The 19,205-nt window shown below is 47.4% G+C and overlaps 2 protein-coding genes across 13 annotated transcripts; both read left to right on the top strand.

Moving 5' to 3' along the window:
- Window positions 1-49: 49 nt before the first annotated feature.
- Taz (tafazzin) lies at window positions 50-7,812 on the top strand. Of its 12 annotated transcripts, none has more exons than XM_027432398.2 (11): window positions 211-347; window positions 1,340-1,636; window positions 1,801-1,929; window positions 2,181-2,226; window positions 2,460-2,545; window positions 5,495-5,575; window positions 5,671-5,712; window positions 5,933-5,995; window positions 6,155-6,207; window positions 6,613-6,690; window positions 6,807-7,050. In XM_027432398.2, the coding sequence occupies exons 2-11, from the start codon at window positions 1,528-1,530 to the stop codon at window positions 6,906-6,908; spliced, it is 789 nt and encodes a 262-aa protein (XP_027288199.1). In that variant the 5' UTR covers window positions 211-347; window positions 1,340-1,527; the 3' UTR covers window positions 6,909-7,050. The 12 variants fall into 12 exon arrangements, with proteins under 12 accessions (XP_027288200.1, XP_027288195.1, XP_027288199.1 ...); XM_027432397.2 differs by having other exon boundaries at window positions 5,930-5,995; XM_027432394.2 differs by lacking the exons at window positions 6,155-6,207; window positions 6,613-6,690 and adding an exon at window positions 52-179 and having other exon boundaries at window positions 256-347; window positions 5,930-5,995; window positions 6,807-7,812.
- A 3,709-nt stretch (window positions 7,813-11,521) lies between these two features.
- On the top strand, window positions 11,522-19,151 carry Atp6ap1 (ATPase H+ transporting accessory protein 1). Its single transcript, XM_027432392.1, has 10 exons — window positions 11,522-11,717; window positions 11,965-12,091; window positions 14,710-14,784; window positions 15,027-15,220; window positions 15,788-15,828; window positions 16,411-16,496; window positions 16,839-17,077; window positions 17,734-17,781; window positions 17,871-18,099; window positions 18,310-19,151. The coding sequence occupies exons 1-10, from the start codon at window positions 11,575-11,577 to the stop codon at window positions 18,517-18,519; spliced, it is 1,392 nt and encodes a 463-aa protein (XP_027288193.1). The 5' UTR covers window positions 11,522-11,574; the 3' UTR covers window positions 18,520-19,151.
- The last annotated feature ends 54 nt before the right edge of the window (window positions 19,152-19,205 follow it).

Raw genomic sequence — 19,205 nt, 5'->3', positions numbered from 1 at the left:
ACAAGCCGGACTGGGCTCCGCCCCGTCTGGGAACTGGCCACCTTCCTGCCCTCCCCGCCCAAGAAGGGTGGTGCTTCTGCAGAGCGGACAGCACCTTGGGGTCCTGAATGTGGTTGGTGCCACCCGCTCCGACGAGCAGTAGTCTATCATCGAGCAGTTTCCTGGACTTAGAGAACAGGGTTAGGAGGTTTGCTCGCTCATTCTCTGGCCCCTTCTCGGCAGCAGGAAGCGAAACAAAAACAGTCTTCTCTCCAGGTCCTCAGGCCCTCCTAAATTATGTTTGCCGATGTGACTGCTCAGAAAACTCAAAGCAATGGACCTTCTGCACACGATAGGCAGCACGATTGGTGAGTGAGTCCTTTCAGGTCCCCTCTGGATGACTATGGAGTGGCAACTTAGAAAAATGTCCCATGGGCAGAAATTCGTTAATTTTGCTACCACATGAATGCTAGGAAAGTACTCTATTGTGTAGATGACCGTCCCCCTTCCACTCCCTCCCCAGCTCACTGGGGGAAATACTACAGTACAATCAATAAAACTGAGTTTTAAAACAATACCAGAATTAGTGGTGGCATATGCCTGAAATCTCAGCACTTGGAAGGCAGAGGCGGGTGTATTGATGTGAGTTTGGGGCCAGCCTGGTCTGTATATTAAGTTCCAGATTAGCCTCCCCCCCCCCAAAAAAAAAGCCTCGTGACGCCCGCATAATACCAGCACTTGAGAAACAAAGGCAAGAGGATTGCTGTGACTTCAAGGCCAGCCTAGGTTATACATAGAGTGTGAGGCTAGTGTAGGCTATATGAGACTATACTGCTTTAAATGCAGGTGGCAGATAAAAGAGAATCTCTGGGGCTTCCTGGACGCCAACCTAGGCGGAAAACGTGACCCCAGGCTCAATAATAGACCTTATTTCGAAAGTAATAAGGCACAGAATGATGAACACGGACACTCAAAGCCTTTTTCTTGACTCCGCGTGCGCCTTCAGAAGCGTGCATAATCAGACTCACACAGGATGGGGCAGGGGAAGAGATAATATGTAAAAGGGTTCCACCAGCCTAGGCCTTGAGTTGCTTCAGGTAATCGTGCTGCGCAGCTCTTGTCACTAGAATTAAGGAACCAAAGAGGGAGGAGCTAATGGCGGTCTCTAGCAAAGATCCTGACGGGGAAGGGGGCGGGGCGAGGCGAGGCGAAGCTGGTTTAGACCTGCCCCCGGCAGCCGTCAAGCGACCTAGGCCTGTTTTGCGACAACAGACGATGAGCCTTTCCCGGCTCACTTTCCGGCGGGTGCGCGGACCGTGAGGCCGTCAAGGCAATCTCCTAATACGTGGGTTCTCCACAGCAACCCTGACTCCTGGCCTGAGTGGTGGTTCTTCTGTGTCCAGAGAGCGGTGCTAGGGAGGCTCTGAGCTGTCCCACGAGGTGACCTTAGTCTAGCCCTCTGCTAGTCTGCCGGAGAGTGAGCGGTGGGGAGCACGGGCTGGCCCGGGGCAGAAGGAGCTCCGGGCTGCGGGGTCGGAACTGAAGGAGATGCCCCTCCATGTGAAGTGGCCGTTCCCCGCGGTGCCCCGGCTCACCTGGACCATAGCCAGTAGCGTCGTCATGGGTCTGGTGGGCACCTACAGCTGCTTCTGGACCAGTGAGTGGCCAAAGGCCAAGGCGGAGTCTGTCAGAGGCTGTCAGCCTGGCCAGAGTTGGATTTTGGTTTGGGTACTGGGGGTGTGGCAGGGTCTCTGCTGACACTGGAAGACTCCCCGGGCAGGTCGAGATGAGCAAGAGCTTGAGACTGACTTCTCTTCCCAGAGTACATGAACCAACTCACCGTGCACAACAAAGAAGTTCTGTATGAGCTCATTGAGAACCGAGGCCCTGCCACCCCCCTCATCACGGTCTCCAACCACCAATCCTGCATGGATGACCCTCATCTCTGGGGTAGTGTGCTAGTGTGCTTGGGTTCAGGGAGGCAAAACAGGAATAGGCCCCAGCCAAAGACAGAATAGATTCACTTCTCACCAGGCTCTTTGGAAAACCATGGCATTGTTCGTGGGATACACTGCCTAGCTGCTGGAAGTTTTATGTCTCCCTTAGGATTCCTCCAGAGGATGTTATTTGCACAGGATATCAGAAATTTAGAAGTAATGTGGAAGTGGCCATGTCACATTAAGGGCTTTCCTTTTTCCTAGGGATCCTGAAACTCCGTCACATATGGAACCTGAAATTGATGCGTTGGTGAGAAGCAATAGGCCCCTTGAAGTGGCCCATCCATTTCTGCCCATATTTGCCTTCCTGCTCTGCTCAGGAGTTGGCATCCAAGCAGTCCAGGAAGGGCATGGGTGGGGCCCCACAGGCCCTTCTCTTGAGTCTCATTCTGCATGACAGTGATGACAGGCATTGTACTGGGTGGGGAGAGTTGGGGACAGGGACTAGAAAGGCAGGGATGACTGAGTCTGTTGCTGCTCTAGGACCCCAGCAGCTGCAGACATCTGCTTCACCAAGGAGCTGCACTCCCATTTCTTCAGCTTGGGCAAATGTGTGCCTGTGTGTCGAGGTGAGCTGCTCCTCTGGGAGGCATGTCCAGGCCTCCCTTGGGGGTAAGGAAGCTAGCTGGTGGTCAGTGTCTTTGTAGTAGAAGGAGCCATGGCATGACAGTATGGGTGGCAGAGGGAAGGGAGAAGGATTCCCACTTAGATTCTCTGCAGTAGCCTGAGGATTATCCAGGACTCTAGCATGAGAATTCAAGGAAGCTTTATTTGTTGTCCCTTCTCTATCTACTACTGCTCTTGTGGAAAGGAGTGTGGTATCATCACTCTATGATGGCAGTGCGGTATATGTATTTAAGGCCAGAGGGTTTGCTTCTGGGAGAGCAAACAGACTGGTGGGGTGGGGAACCTGGGATTGAATGATCACTCAGTACTTTTCACAAACCCCTATGTGGAGAATGGGGATCAGATAGGGCTCATATTTTCTAGATAGTAGAAGTCCAAGGTCATAGACTGACTGATCTTGGGCAAATTTAGAATTCAGATCCACATTTCCCTTTCCTCTGGGGAAGCAGATTTCTTTTCAAAGGATGAAAGAAAAAGTCTAAAATTGGGCAAATAAGCCAACGATAGAGCCAGGGGGGTGGTGCACACTTTTAATTCCAGCACTCGGGAGGCAGAGGCAGGTAAGTCTCTGAATTTGAGGCTATCCTAGTCTACAGACCTAGTTCCAAGACAGCCTGGGCTACAAAGAGAAACCCTGCCTTAAAACAGCCTTGTATGGTGGCCTATGCCTATAGTCCCTGTATTTGGGAGGTAGAAGTAGGTGGTTTACCATGAGTTTGAAGCCAACTTGGGCTAGAGATACAGACCCTATCTCAAAAAAAATGTGAGCCCATGTGTGTACACATTGTGTGCCCACATACACACATACAGAGAAATCAAGGGCTGGAGGTGTGGCTTGGGTACAGTTTGTAGCTAGCTGGCAAAGAACCCTGAGTCCTATCCCCAGCATCACAAAAAGTATAAAACAAAAACTAGAAAATGAAACATTAATTTCAAGGACAACAAAGATAATCTAATCACTAGTTGGGAGGCAGGTGATTCTTTGTGAGTTCAAGGCCAGCCTGGTCTACAGAGCAACTTCCAGGAAAGGCTCCAAAGCTACACAGAGAAACCCTGTCTTGAAAAACAAAACAAAACAAATGATAATCTAATTACATGTGAGTAAAACATGTGTTGTGATACTGTTTCTGTGTTAAACAACCATTTTTCTGTAAGCCTAAGACTTTGTAGGTTGACCTTTAAGCACTGAAGTGATTTTACACAAGTAGAAATAGCATTTGCGCCGGGCTTTGGTGGCGCACGCCTTTAATCCCAGCACTCGGAAGGCAGAGGCAGGCGGATCTCTGTGAGTTCAAGGCCAGCCTGGTCTCCAGAGCGAGTGCCAGGATAGGTTCCAAAGCTGCAGAGAAACCCTGTCTTGAAAAAACAAAAAAAGAAAGAAAGAAAGAAAGAAAGAAAGAAAGAAATAGTATTTGCAAAAGTTAAAAACCGTGAGCTGCTGTTCCAAAGGCATATTATCCTTTTTACTTTCCAGTTTCAAGCTCATAGGGTATATGCCAGTGGGTTTTGGTAGAGGCGCAAACACCTTTAGTGACCACCCTTGGTATGTACTACCATCCCAAGCAGGTTCCTTGTATCTCTGTTCCCTGAACTCATTCCCACTTCTGGCTCCTGAGTGAGCTGTCAGATCAGGTCCCTTTTGAGGTTGGGCTGAACCCCTAATCACATCTTGTAAACAACAGGCTTACAGTGAGTAGTGAAAAGGCAGTTCTTAGTGTACTGACCTGAGATAGCCTTGATGTTGCTTTGTCTCCTGTGAGATACCCTCCACCCCATTTTATAAGACTAGGATATTTACCCATCCCTTCCCTTTCCTGGTTCTGTCCACCCTATGGTTATTATTTCACTATTGTGGAGAGTCTTACTATGTCCAGATGACTCAAGGTTGCTAGCTAGCAAATGATATTAGGCCTCTACATCTATAGTGTGGCTGAAAGCTGGGCTGCTTGGATGACCCAGGTTTGCACTGTTGCCTTTCCTCAATCCAGTGTGATCATCTTAGAATGTCTCTAAGGTTTTACTAGCCTCAGGGCAGCTTGACTCCTGTTTTCAGTCCCCCTCCCAGACCTTTTTGTTTGTTTTGTGAGACATGGTCTCACATAACACAGGCTGGCCTTGAAATACTGATTGGTCCATCCAAGTTTCCCTGTCTCTTCTGTGTTTTCTGTTTACTGAAGTGTTCTCCCTTGGCCCAGAAAGGTCAAGAAAGGTTGAAGCAATGTCATCCAAAGAGTAGAGAGGCCCAGGAGCTGATCTGGAGCCAGCAAATGGGTGTGCTTTGGGAGGGGTAGGTTCCAGCAGAACAGGCCATAGGGGCAGAGGGAGATGGAGGAGTTACCATGTTATCATTTCAATAAGTGATACTGTCTAGCCAGGTGTCTTGTTGCATACCCGTAATACCAGCACCGGGAAAGCTGAGGATCAGCATAACTTTGAGGCCAGCCTGGGTTACGTAGTAATATCTGTCTCAAAAAAGAAAGAAGGTGCTATTTATACATGACATATACTAAGAGGTTGAGAGGACATTGTTTTCTTTGGTTTTGATATAGGATATTACTCTGTGGTCCATCCTGACCTCAAACTCAACAGCGGCTCTTTTGCCTCAGCCTCCCAAGTGCTGAGATTATAGGCGTGAGCCACCATGCCTATCTTGAGAGGAGGATATGGTTAAACAAAAAATGTGAAGGGTCAGGGTAGCAAGGAGTAACAGGCTCTGGAAATAGTCGTTGAAGGTATCTATGGATGATGATATGGGGGATGAACTGTTGCCTCCATCATAATGAGGATGGATCTGGAGTGGGCCTCAATGTGTGAATCTAATTCACTGAGGTTTGGAGAGCTTGGTATCTATCCCAGAGAATGGATCAAAGAGAACAGACCTTTCTCTGCAGGAGATGGTGTCTACCAGAAAGGGATGGACTTCATTTTGGAGAAACTTAACCATGGGGACTGGGTACACATCTTTCCAGAAGGTCAGTTGGGTGCTTGGTCGGTTGGGTGCTTGGTCAGGGTCCTCTAGCATGCGTGGTTTCAGTTTCCAAGCCTTGTCTCTGTGTTCTCTCACTAGGGAAAGTAAACATGAGTTCTGAGTTCCTGCGCTTCAAGTGGGGTAAGTGTTGCTGGCCAAGCTGACATAGCCAAGTTCCCCATTCAAAGGTGGCCCTGTGGGTCCCTGGCTTTATTCCCCTCTGGTGGGTGTGTCAGGAAAAGTGGGAAGGGGACAGCTAGGAGTCAAGGACTATTCTTTAATTGAGAGACAGTAGAAGTGGACACTGGCCAGATTAGCAGGGAAGCTTGGCCCAAAATGTTTCTGCCTCTCTCCTAAGTAGGAATTGGGCGGCTGATTGCTGAGTGTCATCTAAACCCCATCATCCTGCCACTATGGCATGTTGGTGAGTCAGGGGCTGGGGGTATGGAGGGGATTTCCTTAGATGTTTTTAAGGGGATTGTGGGTTGTTGGATGGCTGAGAGAAGTGCCTGCCTGGGGCTCTCTCTGGTACCCTGGTACACTGCTTCCCCCAATGGCTGGCTTTCTATCCACTGTGCTACAGGAATGAATGATGTCCTCCCTAATAGCCCACCCTATTTTCCCCGATTTGGACAGGTGGGTAGGCACTGCTGACCCTTGTCTATCTGTCTACTTGCCTGCTATCTGCCCTATGTCTCCTAGCTTGTAATATAAAGGATTGGTTGAGGATTTGCTGAGCATGAGCATGTAGTGAGGGTGGGGTAGAGTTGGTGGGGCTTTTCTGGAAGCAAGGCCTTTAGAATAAGAATTGAAAATTGGGTGGAAGTGCGGGACAAGGTGGAGCAAGACAGTCATTGATAGGATGGATACCAGGATAAGGCTGTTCCTTGGATACCACCAGGCCCCACTGCCTGTTTTGAAGAGGGGGAGTGGCTTTCAGGAGCACCAAGCCCATTGGGCAGGGCATGGCTCTGACTCCCCACATTGTTTGGGCTGGAAATATAGGCTCCTTGTCATCCTTGATGGCCTGCCTCCTTACAGAAAATCACCGTGCTGATTGGGAAGCCTTTCAGTGCACTCCCTGTGCTTGAGCGGCTCCGGGCAGAAAACAAGTCAGCTGTGAGTTTCCAACTAAGGTCCCCTAGCTGTCCTTGACCTTCCCAGCCCCTCAGATTCCCAGGGTACCTCAGTCATAGTCACTGAGGAGTGCAGGCCAGCACCATCCTTGCTCTCAGGTGGAGATTCGGAAAGCCCTCACAGACTTCATTCAAGAGGAATTCCAGCGGCTGAAGATGCAGGCGGAACAGCTCCACAACCATTTCCAGCCTGGAAGATAGGCTTTGCCTACCCAGTCTGTGCCCCAAAGTCCTTAGCCAAGGGAGCATTGGGCCCTCCAGGGTTTGGAAAGTGGTGGTACAGGACCCTGCCCAAGCTTGCTTGGCTCTGTACTGCCTTTGAGTTTCTTCCCTGCACAAAACTGAGGCTGGGAGATGGACCAATGCTTTTAATTCAGATAGATTGGCTCATAATCCCTGCTTTTCTTTCTTCGTTTTGTTTTGAGACAGGGTTTCTCTGTGTAGCCCTGGCTGTCCTGGAACTCTCTTTGTAGGGCAGGTTATCCTCAAACTCATAGAGATCCACCTGCCTCTGCCTTCAGAGAGTTGGAATTAAAGGTGTATGCTACCACTACCTGGCCTGAATACCCTTTCTTATCCTTGAGCATCTGACTCCTCTGGATCTCTTGGGCTAAAAGAAAAGCCTTGGATGTCCCTCACACTTGGCAGAGAAGGGAGGAAGACTTTTAGGCAGGGGCTGGCATTGGAAGGGAGCAAAGCAGGCAGTTGAGTGCCTAGTAGGAGAATAGGTGTCATGGCCATTGATGCAGAAAGAGTACCCAAATGGCCCCTTGGATGGGCTACCACATGCCTACCTTTGCCCAGGAGCTGCTCACAGCCTCCTCAGGGATGGCTGTCAGGCAGGTCATTCTTCCACCTGAGCTTCTCCCACTGTAAGATTTGTGCTTGGGTGGCCCCAGACAAGAGCAAGTCTTGGCCAGGATTCAAGCCCAGCTAAACTTAACTAGATGTTTCTGTTAGCTGGCAGAAAAAGGGCCCCTAAGACCTGACCATGAACACCCCCCCATATCAGGGCCTACCCACTTCTCTAACCTTTTTGCTTTGACATCCCCTATGTACTGATTTCATGTTTTTAGAGTAATAAAGTATCTGTGTTATACCACTATTCCTCTGTCTTCTGTGTAGGAATGCTGAGTACTGAGAAGTACTTTGCTGGACAAGTAAATAGGACCCTTGAGTCTGTATATAGTGAGATCATTTAAATAGATTGACATTGGTATCTCACTGTACACTGGCCACTCAAGACATCCATTATCACCTGTAAGCCCCATGACAATGTGGCAGGAGTAGAGATTCATAATAGTGGCAAAACAAGATTAATAAAGTAGCATGAAAACCTCAAGTGAAGTCAGACATGGTAGTACACATCTGTGATTTGAGCATTAGGGAGGCTGAAGCGGGAAATGTTGCCACATGTTCAAGGTTGGCCTGTGATACTAAATGAGAGATTAAAAAGAAAAAAATTAAGTCAACCATGGGAGGCAGAGGCAGGCACCCTTGTAATCCCAGTACCTGGGAGAAAGAGGACAACAGATCTCTGAGTCTGAGACCAGCCTGGGCCACAAAACAAACAGTTTCAAACAAATAGTAAGGCAGGCATGGTGACAAATACCAATAATGCTTGCATTTTGGAGGTGGAGTCAGTAAGAGTAGGAATTCAGATAATCCTTGGCTATGTAGCAAATTCAGAGCCTTTCTGGGCTATCTGAAACCCTCTCCCAAAAAATTAAAAAATGAATATAACCTTCAGCCAGGCATGGTGGCACAAGCCTTTAATCACAGAACTCTGGAAGCAGAGGCAGGATCAGAAAAATTCAAAGTTGGATGTTGGTGGCTCACACCTTTGATCCTAGCACTTGGGAGACAAAGGCAGGTGGATCTCTGAGTTCAAGGCCAGCCTGGTCTACAGAGCTAATTCTAGGACAGCCAGGACTATTACACAGAGAAACCGTGTCTCAACAAACAAACCACCACCAACAAAAAACAACCCCCCTCTCCCCCAAAAAAAAGAAAAAAGAAAGGGCTGAAGATGTGGCTCAATGAGCACTTACTTAGAATGTGTGATGCCCTGAAGCCTGGGTTTAATTCCAACCCTTAAAAAATCAAAAAATAAAAGAAAAATGTTGACTAAAGAGAGGAATACCCCCACCCCAGGAATGTGTCCGTCCTTGTGTATATGCTGGTACAAATGTGTCTGAACTCATTATGTAGCCAAGGATGACTTGTAACTTCTGCCTCTACCTTCCAAGTGCTGCTGATTACATAGCTGTGTCACCATGCCTGGAAAGGTTTATAACTCTTATTTTTATTTTATTTATTTGTATTTATTGTTTTTTTTCTGAGACAGGGTTTCTCTGTGTAGTCCTGGCTGTTCTGGAATTCACTCTGTAGACCAGGCTGATCTCAGACTGATCTCTGCCTCCCAGGTACTAGGATTACAAGTGTGCGCCACCACCTCCTGGCTACTCTCAGTTTTTAATTTTGAGTCAAGGTCTCACTTAGCTCAGGCTGGCCTTGAACTCCTTATGTAATCAAAGCTGGCTTTGAATCCCTTATCCTCTTGCCTCCAAGTGCTGGGGTCACAGGCAGTTACCAACATGTCCAGATGAGTTTATTACTTTTTGGTTTTTTGAGACAGGGTTTCTCTGTATTGTTTTGGAGGCTGTCCTGGAACTCTGTAGACCTGGCTGGCCTCGAACTTGCAGAGATCCACCTGCCTCCGCCTCCCGAGTACTGGGATTAAAGGCGTGTGCCACCAACGCCCAGCCCCAACAAACACTCAAACATTCTTATGTTATTTTTTTACTATAAGATGTGCCAAATAAATAATGTATTAGTTCCCTAGGGTGCTGTAGCAAAGTGTCACAAACTAGCTAGCTTAAAACAAAACAGTTCTGTTCTTGTTTTTAAAGATTTATTTATTTAAAAAATGTATTTATTTATTGTTTATACAGTGTTCTGCCTGCGTGTATGCCTGCAGGCCAGAAGAGGGCACCACATCTCATTACAGATGGTTGTGAGCCACCATGTAGTTGCTGGGAATTGAACTCAAGCCAGTGCTTGTAACCGTTGAGCCATCTCTCCAACCCAAAACATAGTTCTTTTCTGATAATTTTGTAGACTACAAGTCGCAAATCAGGGTGTTGGTGGAGCTGAGTTTGCTCTGAAGGCTCTAGGAGAGAGTTGGTTCTTGCTTCTCTCTTCTCAATTCCTGATGAGGGAAATCTTTATATATCCTTGGCTTGTAGCTGCATTATGGCAGTCTGTCTGTTCATCTGTCCTTCTGCCCTGTCTGCATCTATGTTTTCCTCTTTTGCCTAGCATAATGGCATGTGACATTTAGAGGAGTTGAAAGCAGGAGGACCAGGAATTCCAGCACTGCCTACATAGTGAGTTTGAGGCCACCTTGGGCCATGTGAGTCCATCACAAACAATAAATTCCTTCCTTCCTTTCTTCCTCCCTTCCTTCTTTCTTTTTTGTTGGTTTTTTAAAGACAGGGTATCTCTGTGTAGCTGTGAATCCCTGGCTGGCCTGGGATTCGCTTTGTGGAACGAGATGGCCCTGAAATCTTAGAGATCTGCCTGCCTCTGCCTCCCAAGTGATGGGATTTAAAGGCATCCACCGACACCACTCAGCAAATTTCCCTCTTATCATATTATAATGACAGCAATCATCAGACTGTGGCCCATCCTTCCATATTCCGAGTTTAGCAGTCAATATGAGTTTATTATAAATGGATTACATATGCAAAGTCCTTGTTTCCAAACTAAGATGCATTTACAATCTCTTGGGGGTTGCAACCCACAGGGTGAGAACCGCTGTCCTAGATTAATTACGTCTGGAGAGTTCAAGATTTGGTTGTACTCTTCCTTTTTCTTTTTTCTTTTTGTTTGCAGTACTGTGGGAATGAATTTAGCATTTATAAAGTAATCAACAGACTAGGAAATAAAAATGGCACGGAAATGTGGGCATGTTTGGTGGCTCACAATTTTTTTTGGCTCACAGTTGTAATCCTAGTACTTGAAAGGTTGAGGTTTGCATAGTGAATTTTGTTCATACCACAACTCTGTCTCAAAAAAAATCAATTTATTTATGCCAGTGACTTCCATTTTCTGTCAGTCCTTCCTTTAAGGCAAATCACTCAGAAGGAAGGATAATCCTCCCACGGGGAGTCTCCCCTAATTTACAGTGGGATCTTCCTTGGCAAAGTTGGAAAGTGTTGCTAAGTAAAAAAAAAAAAAAAAAAAAAAAAAAAAAAAAAAAAAAAACAGTGTTCTGCTCTCATGGTATTTATTACCTGCCTTTTAGTGGCGAATGACACTGACATTGTTAGTTAATGTTCTCCTTCAGACCCGGTTACCGCCTGGGTTTTCCCCTCCTTTCTGAAACTGCATTTGTTCTCTTTTTCTAGATCCTCTTCCCTTCTACCCATTTTAAGCTCTGACTATTGTTCCCCTGATGGTACAATGGACCCTCTTCTCATTCTAAGGGATTGCAGTTTTCATATGTACCAGACAGAGGGTCTATTTTTAGAAAAAAGATCCAGTCATGCGACTTTAAGACGAAAACAGAAAAAGACAAATACTAGAGAACAGGGCTCTATAGAACCACCCCGCCTAGCTGAGCTAGGTAGCAGCCGGTAGTGCTCGGCCCCCCGCCTCCTTTCTCACAAGGAGCGTGCGCGACTGGAGACACGTATAGCCAACCAGTGAGAAAGAGTGGTCATGAGTGCCAGGATTTTGACCCAATTAGAGGAGAGTATGGGAGAAGCCCGCCCCCTCCCAGATTAGTGTGGGCGGGGCTCGGGCAGAGGTGACGGTCATCTGATCAGTGGCCTCAGACACCCAGGCACTGAAGGCTGGGGCTATGATGGCGGCAACAGTGGTATCTCAGATGCGGATGGGGACACGGTGGGCCCGAGTCCTGTGGCTGCATCTGTTTTTGGTGGTGGTGGCAGCGGCAGTGGCCGCGGAGCAGCAGGTGCCACTGGTACTGTGGTCGAGTGACCGGTGAGCGGGTTGGGTCGGGCTGGGCCGGGTCGAGTTGAGTTGGGCCAAGTGGGGTTTAGGAGGGCTGTGCTGTGCGCCGCGGTGGATGAGTCACCTATGCTGAACTCCAGGGCTGTCCTTGGCCGGGTTTCGAGGCCCAGATGGAAACTGTCTCTTACTCAGGGGCCTACATGAAGCCGGGAGCTCATGGGCTTAGGATCTCAACCCACACAATCACATCTGACGTGTCTCTTCCGTCCACTTCTAGGGACCTGTGGGCTCCTATGGTCGACACACATGAGGGTCATATTACCAGCAATATGCAGCTTTCTACCTACTTAGACCCTGCCCTGGAGCTGGGCCCCCGCAATGTACTGCTGTTCCTTCAGGACAAGGTGAGTCTACTCCAGTCTGCTATGTCTTTTTGTTGGTAATCACACCCCACCTCACCCTCACTGCCATTTCCCAGGTGAAGCTGTAGTGACCTTGTCCCACCTGTAGGCAGGTGTGGCTAGATTTTCTTGAAGACCTGTAAGAGATGCTTCAGTGGGAACAGGATACCCATGGGAATGGCAGGGACTTGATTTAAGGGAGCAAGGGGTCAAACATTAGATACTTAACTAGTACTAAGCATTATTTTCTGGTGTTCTGTAGCATGGTGGGGATTATCACTCAGTTTCACAGATGAGAAGATTCACTTTGGGGGAAGATCAATGTGACTTGCCCAATAGCTAATGGTTGGCAGAACTGTAATTTTAAATATCACAATTGTAATATTTTTTTTTGGTTTAACTGCTAAAGGAAGTAATATTGATGAGGTAAAATTAATTGCTGAAGGCCCAGATTTGGAGACAGTACAACACACTGCTTCTAGTTCTGGGGGTATCAGTCCTGTCCCCCAGTTTTGTGCTGGGCCAGCATTCTATTTTCCTTTCATTCCAGGTGTGTGCACCCAGAGCAGGATTATGGACTATGAGAAGGTTCTAGCTCAGCATAAGATCATTGTTCAGGAGGATGTCAAGTCTCTACTTGTCCCTTCCTCTTTAGTGGCCTAGTTGGCTCATTTTGTTTGTGGCCTCCCTCTGTTGCTGTGTCTGCTGGTGGTGGTGATTATGTTGGTCAATAGTCTTTTTGAAAGGTGGTAAATAATAAAGTCAGACTGTTAACTCAGTCCTACCACCTGTTTCAGCCTTGGAGAACATGAAATAATCTTTGTAAACCACAGTTTTTACACATGTGAAATGAAAATATCTACCTATAGCAGGGGACTGAGAGAAGTAATCTACATAAATCCTCTAGCCACAGTCTCCCAATATTAGGGTATTTCCTTCTTTTGCCAATGATAGAGTGCTTAGTATGTGTTAGGAAGTAGACAGTCTTGTGAAGACAAGTGGTTAAGAGCTAAATTTGAAGCCAGGTGCATACCTGTAATCCCAGAACTTGGAGGCAGAGGCAGGTGGATCTCAGTGAGTTTGAGGCCAGCCAGGTCTATAAAGCAAGTTCTAGGACAGCCTGAACTGTTACACTGAGAAACCCTGTCTCAAAACACCAAAAAAAAAGGGAAAAAAATAGCTAAATTTGAGCCCTGTGCTAGTGTCGCATGCCTTTAATCCATCCCAGCACTCAGGAGATAGAGGCAGGCGGATCTCAGTGAGTTCAAATCCTGGTCTACAGAGCAAGTTCCAGGACAGCTGGTACTGTTACACAGAGAAACCCTGTCTCTAAAAACTAAAAAAAAAGGGGGGCTGGAGAGATGGCTCAAAGGTTAAGAGCACTGACTAGTCTTCAGGAGGTCCTGAGTTCAATTCAAAGCAACCACATGGTGGCTCACAACCATCTATAATGAGGTTTGGTGTCTTCTTCTGGCCTGCAGCATACATGCAGACAGAACACTATGCGTAATAAATAAATAAATCTTTAAAAAAACTTTAAAAAAGAGCTAAGTTGGTACATGATATACTGTCAGTCCTTTAGAGAAGGAAGCAGGTTAAGGCAACACAATAACAAAGGATACTGCTTTAGATAACAGTGTGATCAGGCAGGGTCTCATCTTGTTAGTAGTAGGGAGTCATGTGACTTTTGAGGAGGGACATTACTGTCAGGAAAACAAGAGGTGTAAAGGCCCTGGGCAAGGGAGTGCTCTTAGTAAGTTCAAGGGAGTGCTTATGTGATTTGGACCCTAGAGAGTGATTGAAAAGGAACGAGATGATCTGCCAGGTCACCTAGAGATGGAGCACAAGGGCAAAGGTTGGTGGTAGTTCTGAGTATAACAAAGCCTTGTATATGTAGTGCCGAGTATAGGAGAGTATACTAGGAGGGGAGGCTAGAAAAGAAGGATGGGCTTATGTATAGTAAACACAATGAGTTTAGGGAAGCTGGTTAAGATTCCTTCTGGGCCTAACTGGGAAAAGCCAGAGGAAGCTAGCTGGGAATGAAGGGAGGAGGGGTAAGATACTTGTAGATTGTAGAGGGAAGGGCATGAAATTGGAGTTAATGGGAGTCCTGGGAGCTCAGAAGTTCCAGTTTCCTCCATTGTGTTCCAATATTTTCCTCTTTCCTAACTCCCACCAAAAATGGTTGGATAAGGACTTCTTCCCTTGAAAAAAGGATCCTGTCCACACTGGACATAGAGGTTCTCTTTGCTCTGACTTCTACTTCCCACTTAGGAGGCATGTAATAAATGTTCTTTGCTGTCCTCTTCCTCTTTCCAGCTTCCCTCTTTCCTCCCTACTTCTTGCTGTGTGGCTCTTGCTTTGTAGGTTATCATAAGCTAGGTTTCCATAGATTTCCCAACCCTATGACCACGTTCAGTGTCTTGTCACCCTGCCCTCAGAGTGCTGGGGAGGAAAGAATGAGCCTTCCACTCACCTCCACCACAAGTGCTGGTGGTTCACTCTCCTCCTCCATGTCAAATATGACTTATAATATATTTGGCCCTGGGAATCCCCCCACTGCCCTTAGTCCTTGTTCCTTGCCCAGCCTTCTGGTGACATCTCTTCTACTTCTCTTTTAGTTAAGCATTGAGGATTTCACAGCATATGGTGGTGTGTTTGGAAATAAGCAGGACAGTGCCTTTTCTAACCTGGAGGTAAGGGTCTGCTCACAGCCCCAGCTAAGAGGACAGAAATATACTCTGTGCTCTTTTTCCCAGAGAGTACCAGAGGCTTTTGAGGGTAGATGGCCTGGGATGTGAGTGTCAAATGTGGGACATAACTTTCTGACCCATTGTGACATCCCTAAGGGGTATGGCTTTTCAGGCAAGTTTTTTTGTACTTATTAGGTTCATTGTTCCCTGGATTATTTTACCTTTCACCTTTTCCCTGCCATCAGAATGCCCTGGATTTGGCTCCCTCCTCACTGGTGCTTCCTGCTGTGGACTGGTATGCAATCAGCACTCTGACTACCTATCTGCAGGAGAAGCTTGGGGCTAGTCCCCTGCATGTGGATCTAGCTACTCTAAAGGAGCTGAAACTCAATGCCAGCCTCCCTGCCCTGCTGCTCATCCATCTGCCCTACACAGCCAGGTACAGCCTGGGTGGCATAGCCTCTAGCCTTGCACTTCAAGAGATGGGTAAGGTCCTGGGCTCTGAGCTTTGGTGGCAGAGTTGAGCCAAAGATGACAATATTCTCCTGTTTACTACATTGAGACTCTTCCAGAAAGTTCCTTGTATGCCCAGAAGAGACAGGAAGGACTTCCTCTTAGGCTGTGACTTACAAGTATCCACTACTGAGTTATTCCTATTGGGCTTCCAGAAATGAGGCAGACATGGTCCCTACTTGTAGAAAACTTCTTCACCCAATGAGGCCCTCTTTATAAAACTGGACAGGGACTGTACCTGCAAACTGGTGAAAGGGAAATGGAATTCCAGGTAGGGATACTGAAGCAAATAGAGGTATGGGGTGGAGGAGGGCTAATTGCTGCTGAGCTGGGCCTCTGCATGGCTGTCAGGGCAGCAGCTGAAGTGCACAGGCTTGGTGAGTGCAGCTAGTGGGGAAGGAGATGCTAGAGGGGTTGAGAGAATTGCTCCAGGCAAGCTGTTTGGATTTGAGGGAAAAAGCAACCTGAGGGCCTCTTATTTTCTTATCCTTAGCTCCGGTCTGATGGCACCAAGGGAGGTCCTCACAGGCAATGGTGAGTGTGGTCCCAGGAAAATAGAACTGGTTTCTCCTCACTACAAGGGTGGCCCCCTGTTTCTCAGAGTAGCTGACAGCTGAGCAGGGACATAGTGGCTGCCTGCCTGGCCATGTTCTTCTGTAGCTAGCTTCACCTGATAGAGGTGCCTTATGACCCTTGTGCAAGAGCCCTGTAATCTAGCTTCTGCACAGGTCTAACAAATCTATGGATTTAATAGACCAGTAACATTATGCAAAGCAATTAGGAGGACTTGTCTTTGTAGTAGGACTTGTCTTTGTAGTAAAGGACAGTCTATCTGCATGGAAAAGAATTTGGGTAGATCTAGAGTTCTCTGTATCACTATATGTTTCACTTAGGTTGGGCTTGGCATTGGAGAGTCCATGATTGAGGCCACAATTGTCCCCAGAGAGACTGGTAGAGGGGGTAGAAGGAGAAATAGCTGGTTTTAGGGGTCTTCAGTGGAAACAAATAGCACCGAATTTCTCAAGGTCTAGAAGGTCTCTAAAGCAGACAGTGGGGAGTATTTATTTAAGCAGACTACCTGGTGACTTGGCTCTCTGCTCTCCTGTCACGCTTCAGATGAGGTCATTGGACAGGTACTGAGCACACTGAAGTCTGAAGATGTCCCTTACACCGCAGCTCTTACTGCAGTCCGCCCTTCTAGAGTACGTACTCTTCTAGCAGGGGCCCTGGGGCATGGGGTTATGAGGTCATTGGTGAGTGTGCCTGGAGATGAAAGGGTATGTCATAGGCAGGGCCTCCCAGGAGTCCTTATCTTGGGAGATTAGTGGGCAAAGGATTGCTTTCTCAATTCATGGGGACTTTTTTTCCCATCTTGGGCAGTGTTCATGTGTACTTGCTGCAAGTGTTCATAAGTTTAGGGAGATGGAACATCAGGGCTAGGGACTTTCAGCTCACAGGGCACCCAGTGGGAAGGGAGACTGTTACAATGGATTAGGCTTTGTTTTTAGGGCTGTTGAGAGAAGGCTTGTTGGATATTTCTGCAGGTGGTCCGTGATGTACCCATGGTGGCTGAGGGTCTAGGTCGACAGCTGCTTCAGACTCAGGTGGCATCACATGTGATCCATCCTCCTGTGAGTTACAATGACACTGCCCCAAGGATCCTGTTCTGGGCACAAAACTTCTCTGTGGCATACAAAGACGAGTGGAAAGACTTGACTTCCCTCACCTTTGGTGTGGAGAAACTTAACTTGACTGGCTCCTTCTGGAACGACTCCTTTGCCATGTAAGGACACTAGGCAGGGAAGGAAGGACTGTGTTATCACATATGGCCTTCTTGCCACTGTGAGCCCAGTACAGGGCAAGAATGTAGATCAGGTGTGTCTATGTTGGGGGTGAAGAAGGTCTGTTCACCAAGGACTTGAAGATAGTATCACGGGGTAATGTTACTGGGAGGTTACTGGAGAGGAAGCCTCACAAGTTTTACCTTTCCATGCTTTTTAGGCCTTGGTTGTTGGGTTCTGGGTTATTACCCTCACACAGTCCCTTGGAACCCTAGCGCTTCTTTGAACTCAACCCCTGGGACTACATGTGAGCAAATAGCAGACCAGCCGCCAAAACCAGTTCTAGGCTTCCTATACCTGAAACCTCAGCAGGCAGCTGAATAACCTTAAGAAGGGGATGAAAGAGGCTCAGGGGACTCAGGAGAACCAGAGGAAGGAATCCTAAGCTGGAGATCTGGGACCTAGGTGCAGATCCCCCAACTGTTCCTGATTTGCTTATGACTGGAGCCTTAGTTTTCCCATCAGATAAATGGGGACACTGTATTGGCAGGTGACTGTAAGGATGGATTTAGGACAGCTTAGATTGGACCCAGCCTGAGGAGAACCATACTCTAGGTCCTTCTAGAGCCTGACAGCACCCCTCTGCCTTGTCCCACAGGCTTTCACTGACCTATGAACCACTCTTTGGTGCAATGGTGACATTCAAGTAAGTTCTGGTGGTTGAAGTGTGGCTTGGCTGGTATGTCTCCATTGTCTTCTGTTCATCTGACAATCTCTGCTACCCTCACCTCCCAGGTTCATTCTGGCTAGTCGCTTCTACCCAGTGTCTGCCCGATACTGGTTTACTATGGAACGACTTGAAATCCACAGCAATGGCTCTGTTTCCCATTTCAATGTTTCCCAAGTCACGGGACCCAGCATCTATTCTTTCCACTGTGAGTATGTCAGCAGTCTGAGCAAGAAAGGCAATCTCCTTGTGACCAACGTGCCCTCACTCTGGCAGATGACTCTTCAGGACTTCCAGGTATTAAAGGGGGAATGGGCTCCAAGCTGGTGGCAGTAGGGGGAGGGAAGAAGAGCCCAGAGAATTTCAGTATGGCTTGAGCATGTAGCTGAGAGTTCCATCCTTATGCTGTCTCTGAAGGTCTAGACTGTTCACTGATTCCAGAACCCCAGCCCTTGTTGTCTGTAGAAACTTGTGGTCCCTTCTGATCCATGTCTATGTGTCTCCTAGATCCAGGCCTTCAATGTGACGGGTGAGCAGTTCTCCTATGCTAGCGACTGTGCTGGCTTCTTCTCTCCAGGCATCTGGATGGGGCTGCTCACCACCCTCTTCATGCTTTTCATCTTCACCTATGGCCTGCACATGATACTCAGCCTCAAGACCATGGATCGTTTTGACGACCACAAGGGCCCCACCATCACTTTGACACAGATTGTGTGACCTGTGCCAGAGAGAGATTGAGGGAGTGTTGGTGTCTAGGTTGTCATGTTTGCATCTTGTGGCATAGTGGATAGAAAGTTTTTTTTCTCTTCGATAGCATGAACCCTGCAGTACCCTCAGCCTGTCTTGCTTCCTCTTCAACCTACTGAGGGACTGGCTTCCCTGGGGCTATCCCCCATCTCTACCAACAAAGTGTATATATTCTTCATAGATATTAGACAAATCTTCCAGGCTCCATCATCATGAGGGGAAGGAACATTAATTCTAGGGTTCCCTTTCTCCCTTTCCCCCTTATTTATTCTTGCCCCTCCGCTACTTGCTGTTTATAGTGCTTCTGTGTAATTAATGCTCACTCCCCAAGCTTTATGAATCTTCCAGCAACAGCAATAAACTTGAGGTTCCTTGAGTTTGAGATGTATGGAAAGACTACTTAACTGTCTGTCCAGCTTGGCTGTTGTGTTTTTTGGGTGACATGTTAAGAATGATCTGTACACTGGGGTTTATTTCTGTAGCCTGAGAAAGAAGAGACCTCCACAAGGCTTATTCCCACTAGGATTGTCTGCCAAGAGATGGGGATGGGGGTACTCTTTTTGTTTCCCTTCCTAATAAAATAAAGACGTGTTGTCATATGTGTTGGGCTTCGGCTTTGAGTCACTCATTTCTGCACTTGACAGTAGATTTGTTTT

Source organism: Cricetulus griseus, chromosome X (assembly GCF_003668045.3).
Source record: "Cricetulus griseus strain 17A/GY chromosome X, alternate assembly CriGri-PICRH-1.0, whole genome shotgun sequence".
Taxonomy (NCBI): domain Eukaryota; kingdom Metazoa; phylum Chordata; class Mammalia; order Rodentia; family Cricetidae; genus Cricetulus; species Cricetulus griseus.
Note: the sequence above shows the minus strand (reverse complement) of the source record. Positions and strands in the feature narration are given on the sequence as shown.

Coding starts and splice junctions, on each gene's coding strand:
- Taz (XM_027432394.2), top strand. CDS start 1,528: ATGCCCCTCCATGTGAAGTGGCCGTTCCCCGCGGTGCCCCGGCTCACC. Junction 1,637..1,800: donor CTACAGCTGCTTCTGGACCA/GTGAGTGGCCAA, acceptor TTCTCTTCCCAG/AGTACATGAACCAACTCACC. Junction 5,713..5,929: donor GTTCCTGCGCTTCAAGTGGG/GTAAGTGTTGCT, acceptor CTCTCTCCTAAG/TAGGAATTGGGCGGCTGATT.
- Atp6ap1 (XM_027432392.1), top strand. CDS start 11,575: ATGATGGCGGCAACAGTGGTATCTCAGATGCGGATGGGGACACGGTGG. Junction 15,829..16,410: donor GGAGGTCCTCACAGGCAATG/GTGAGTGTGGTC, acceptor GTCACGCTTCAG/ATGAGGTCATTGGACAGGTA. Junction 16,497..16,838: donor CTGCAGTCCGCCCTTCTAGA/GTACGTACTCTT, acceptor ATATTTCTGCAG/GTGGTCCGTGATGTACCCAT.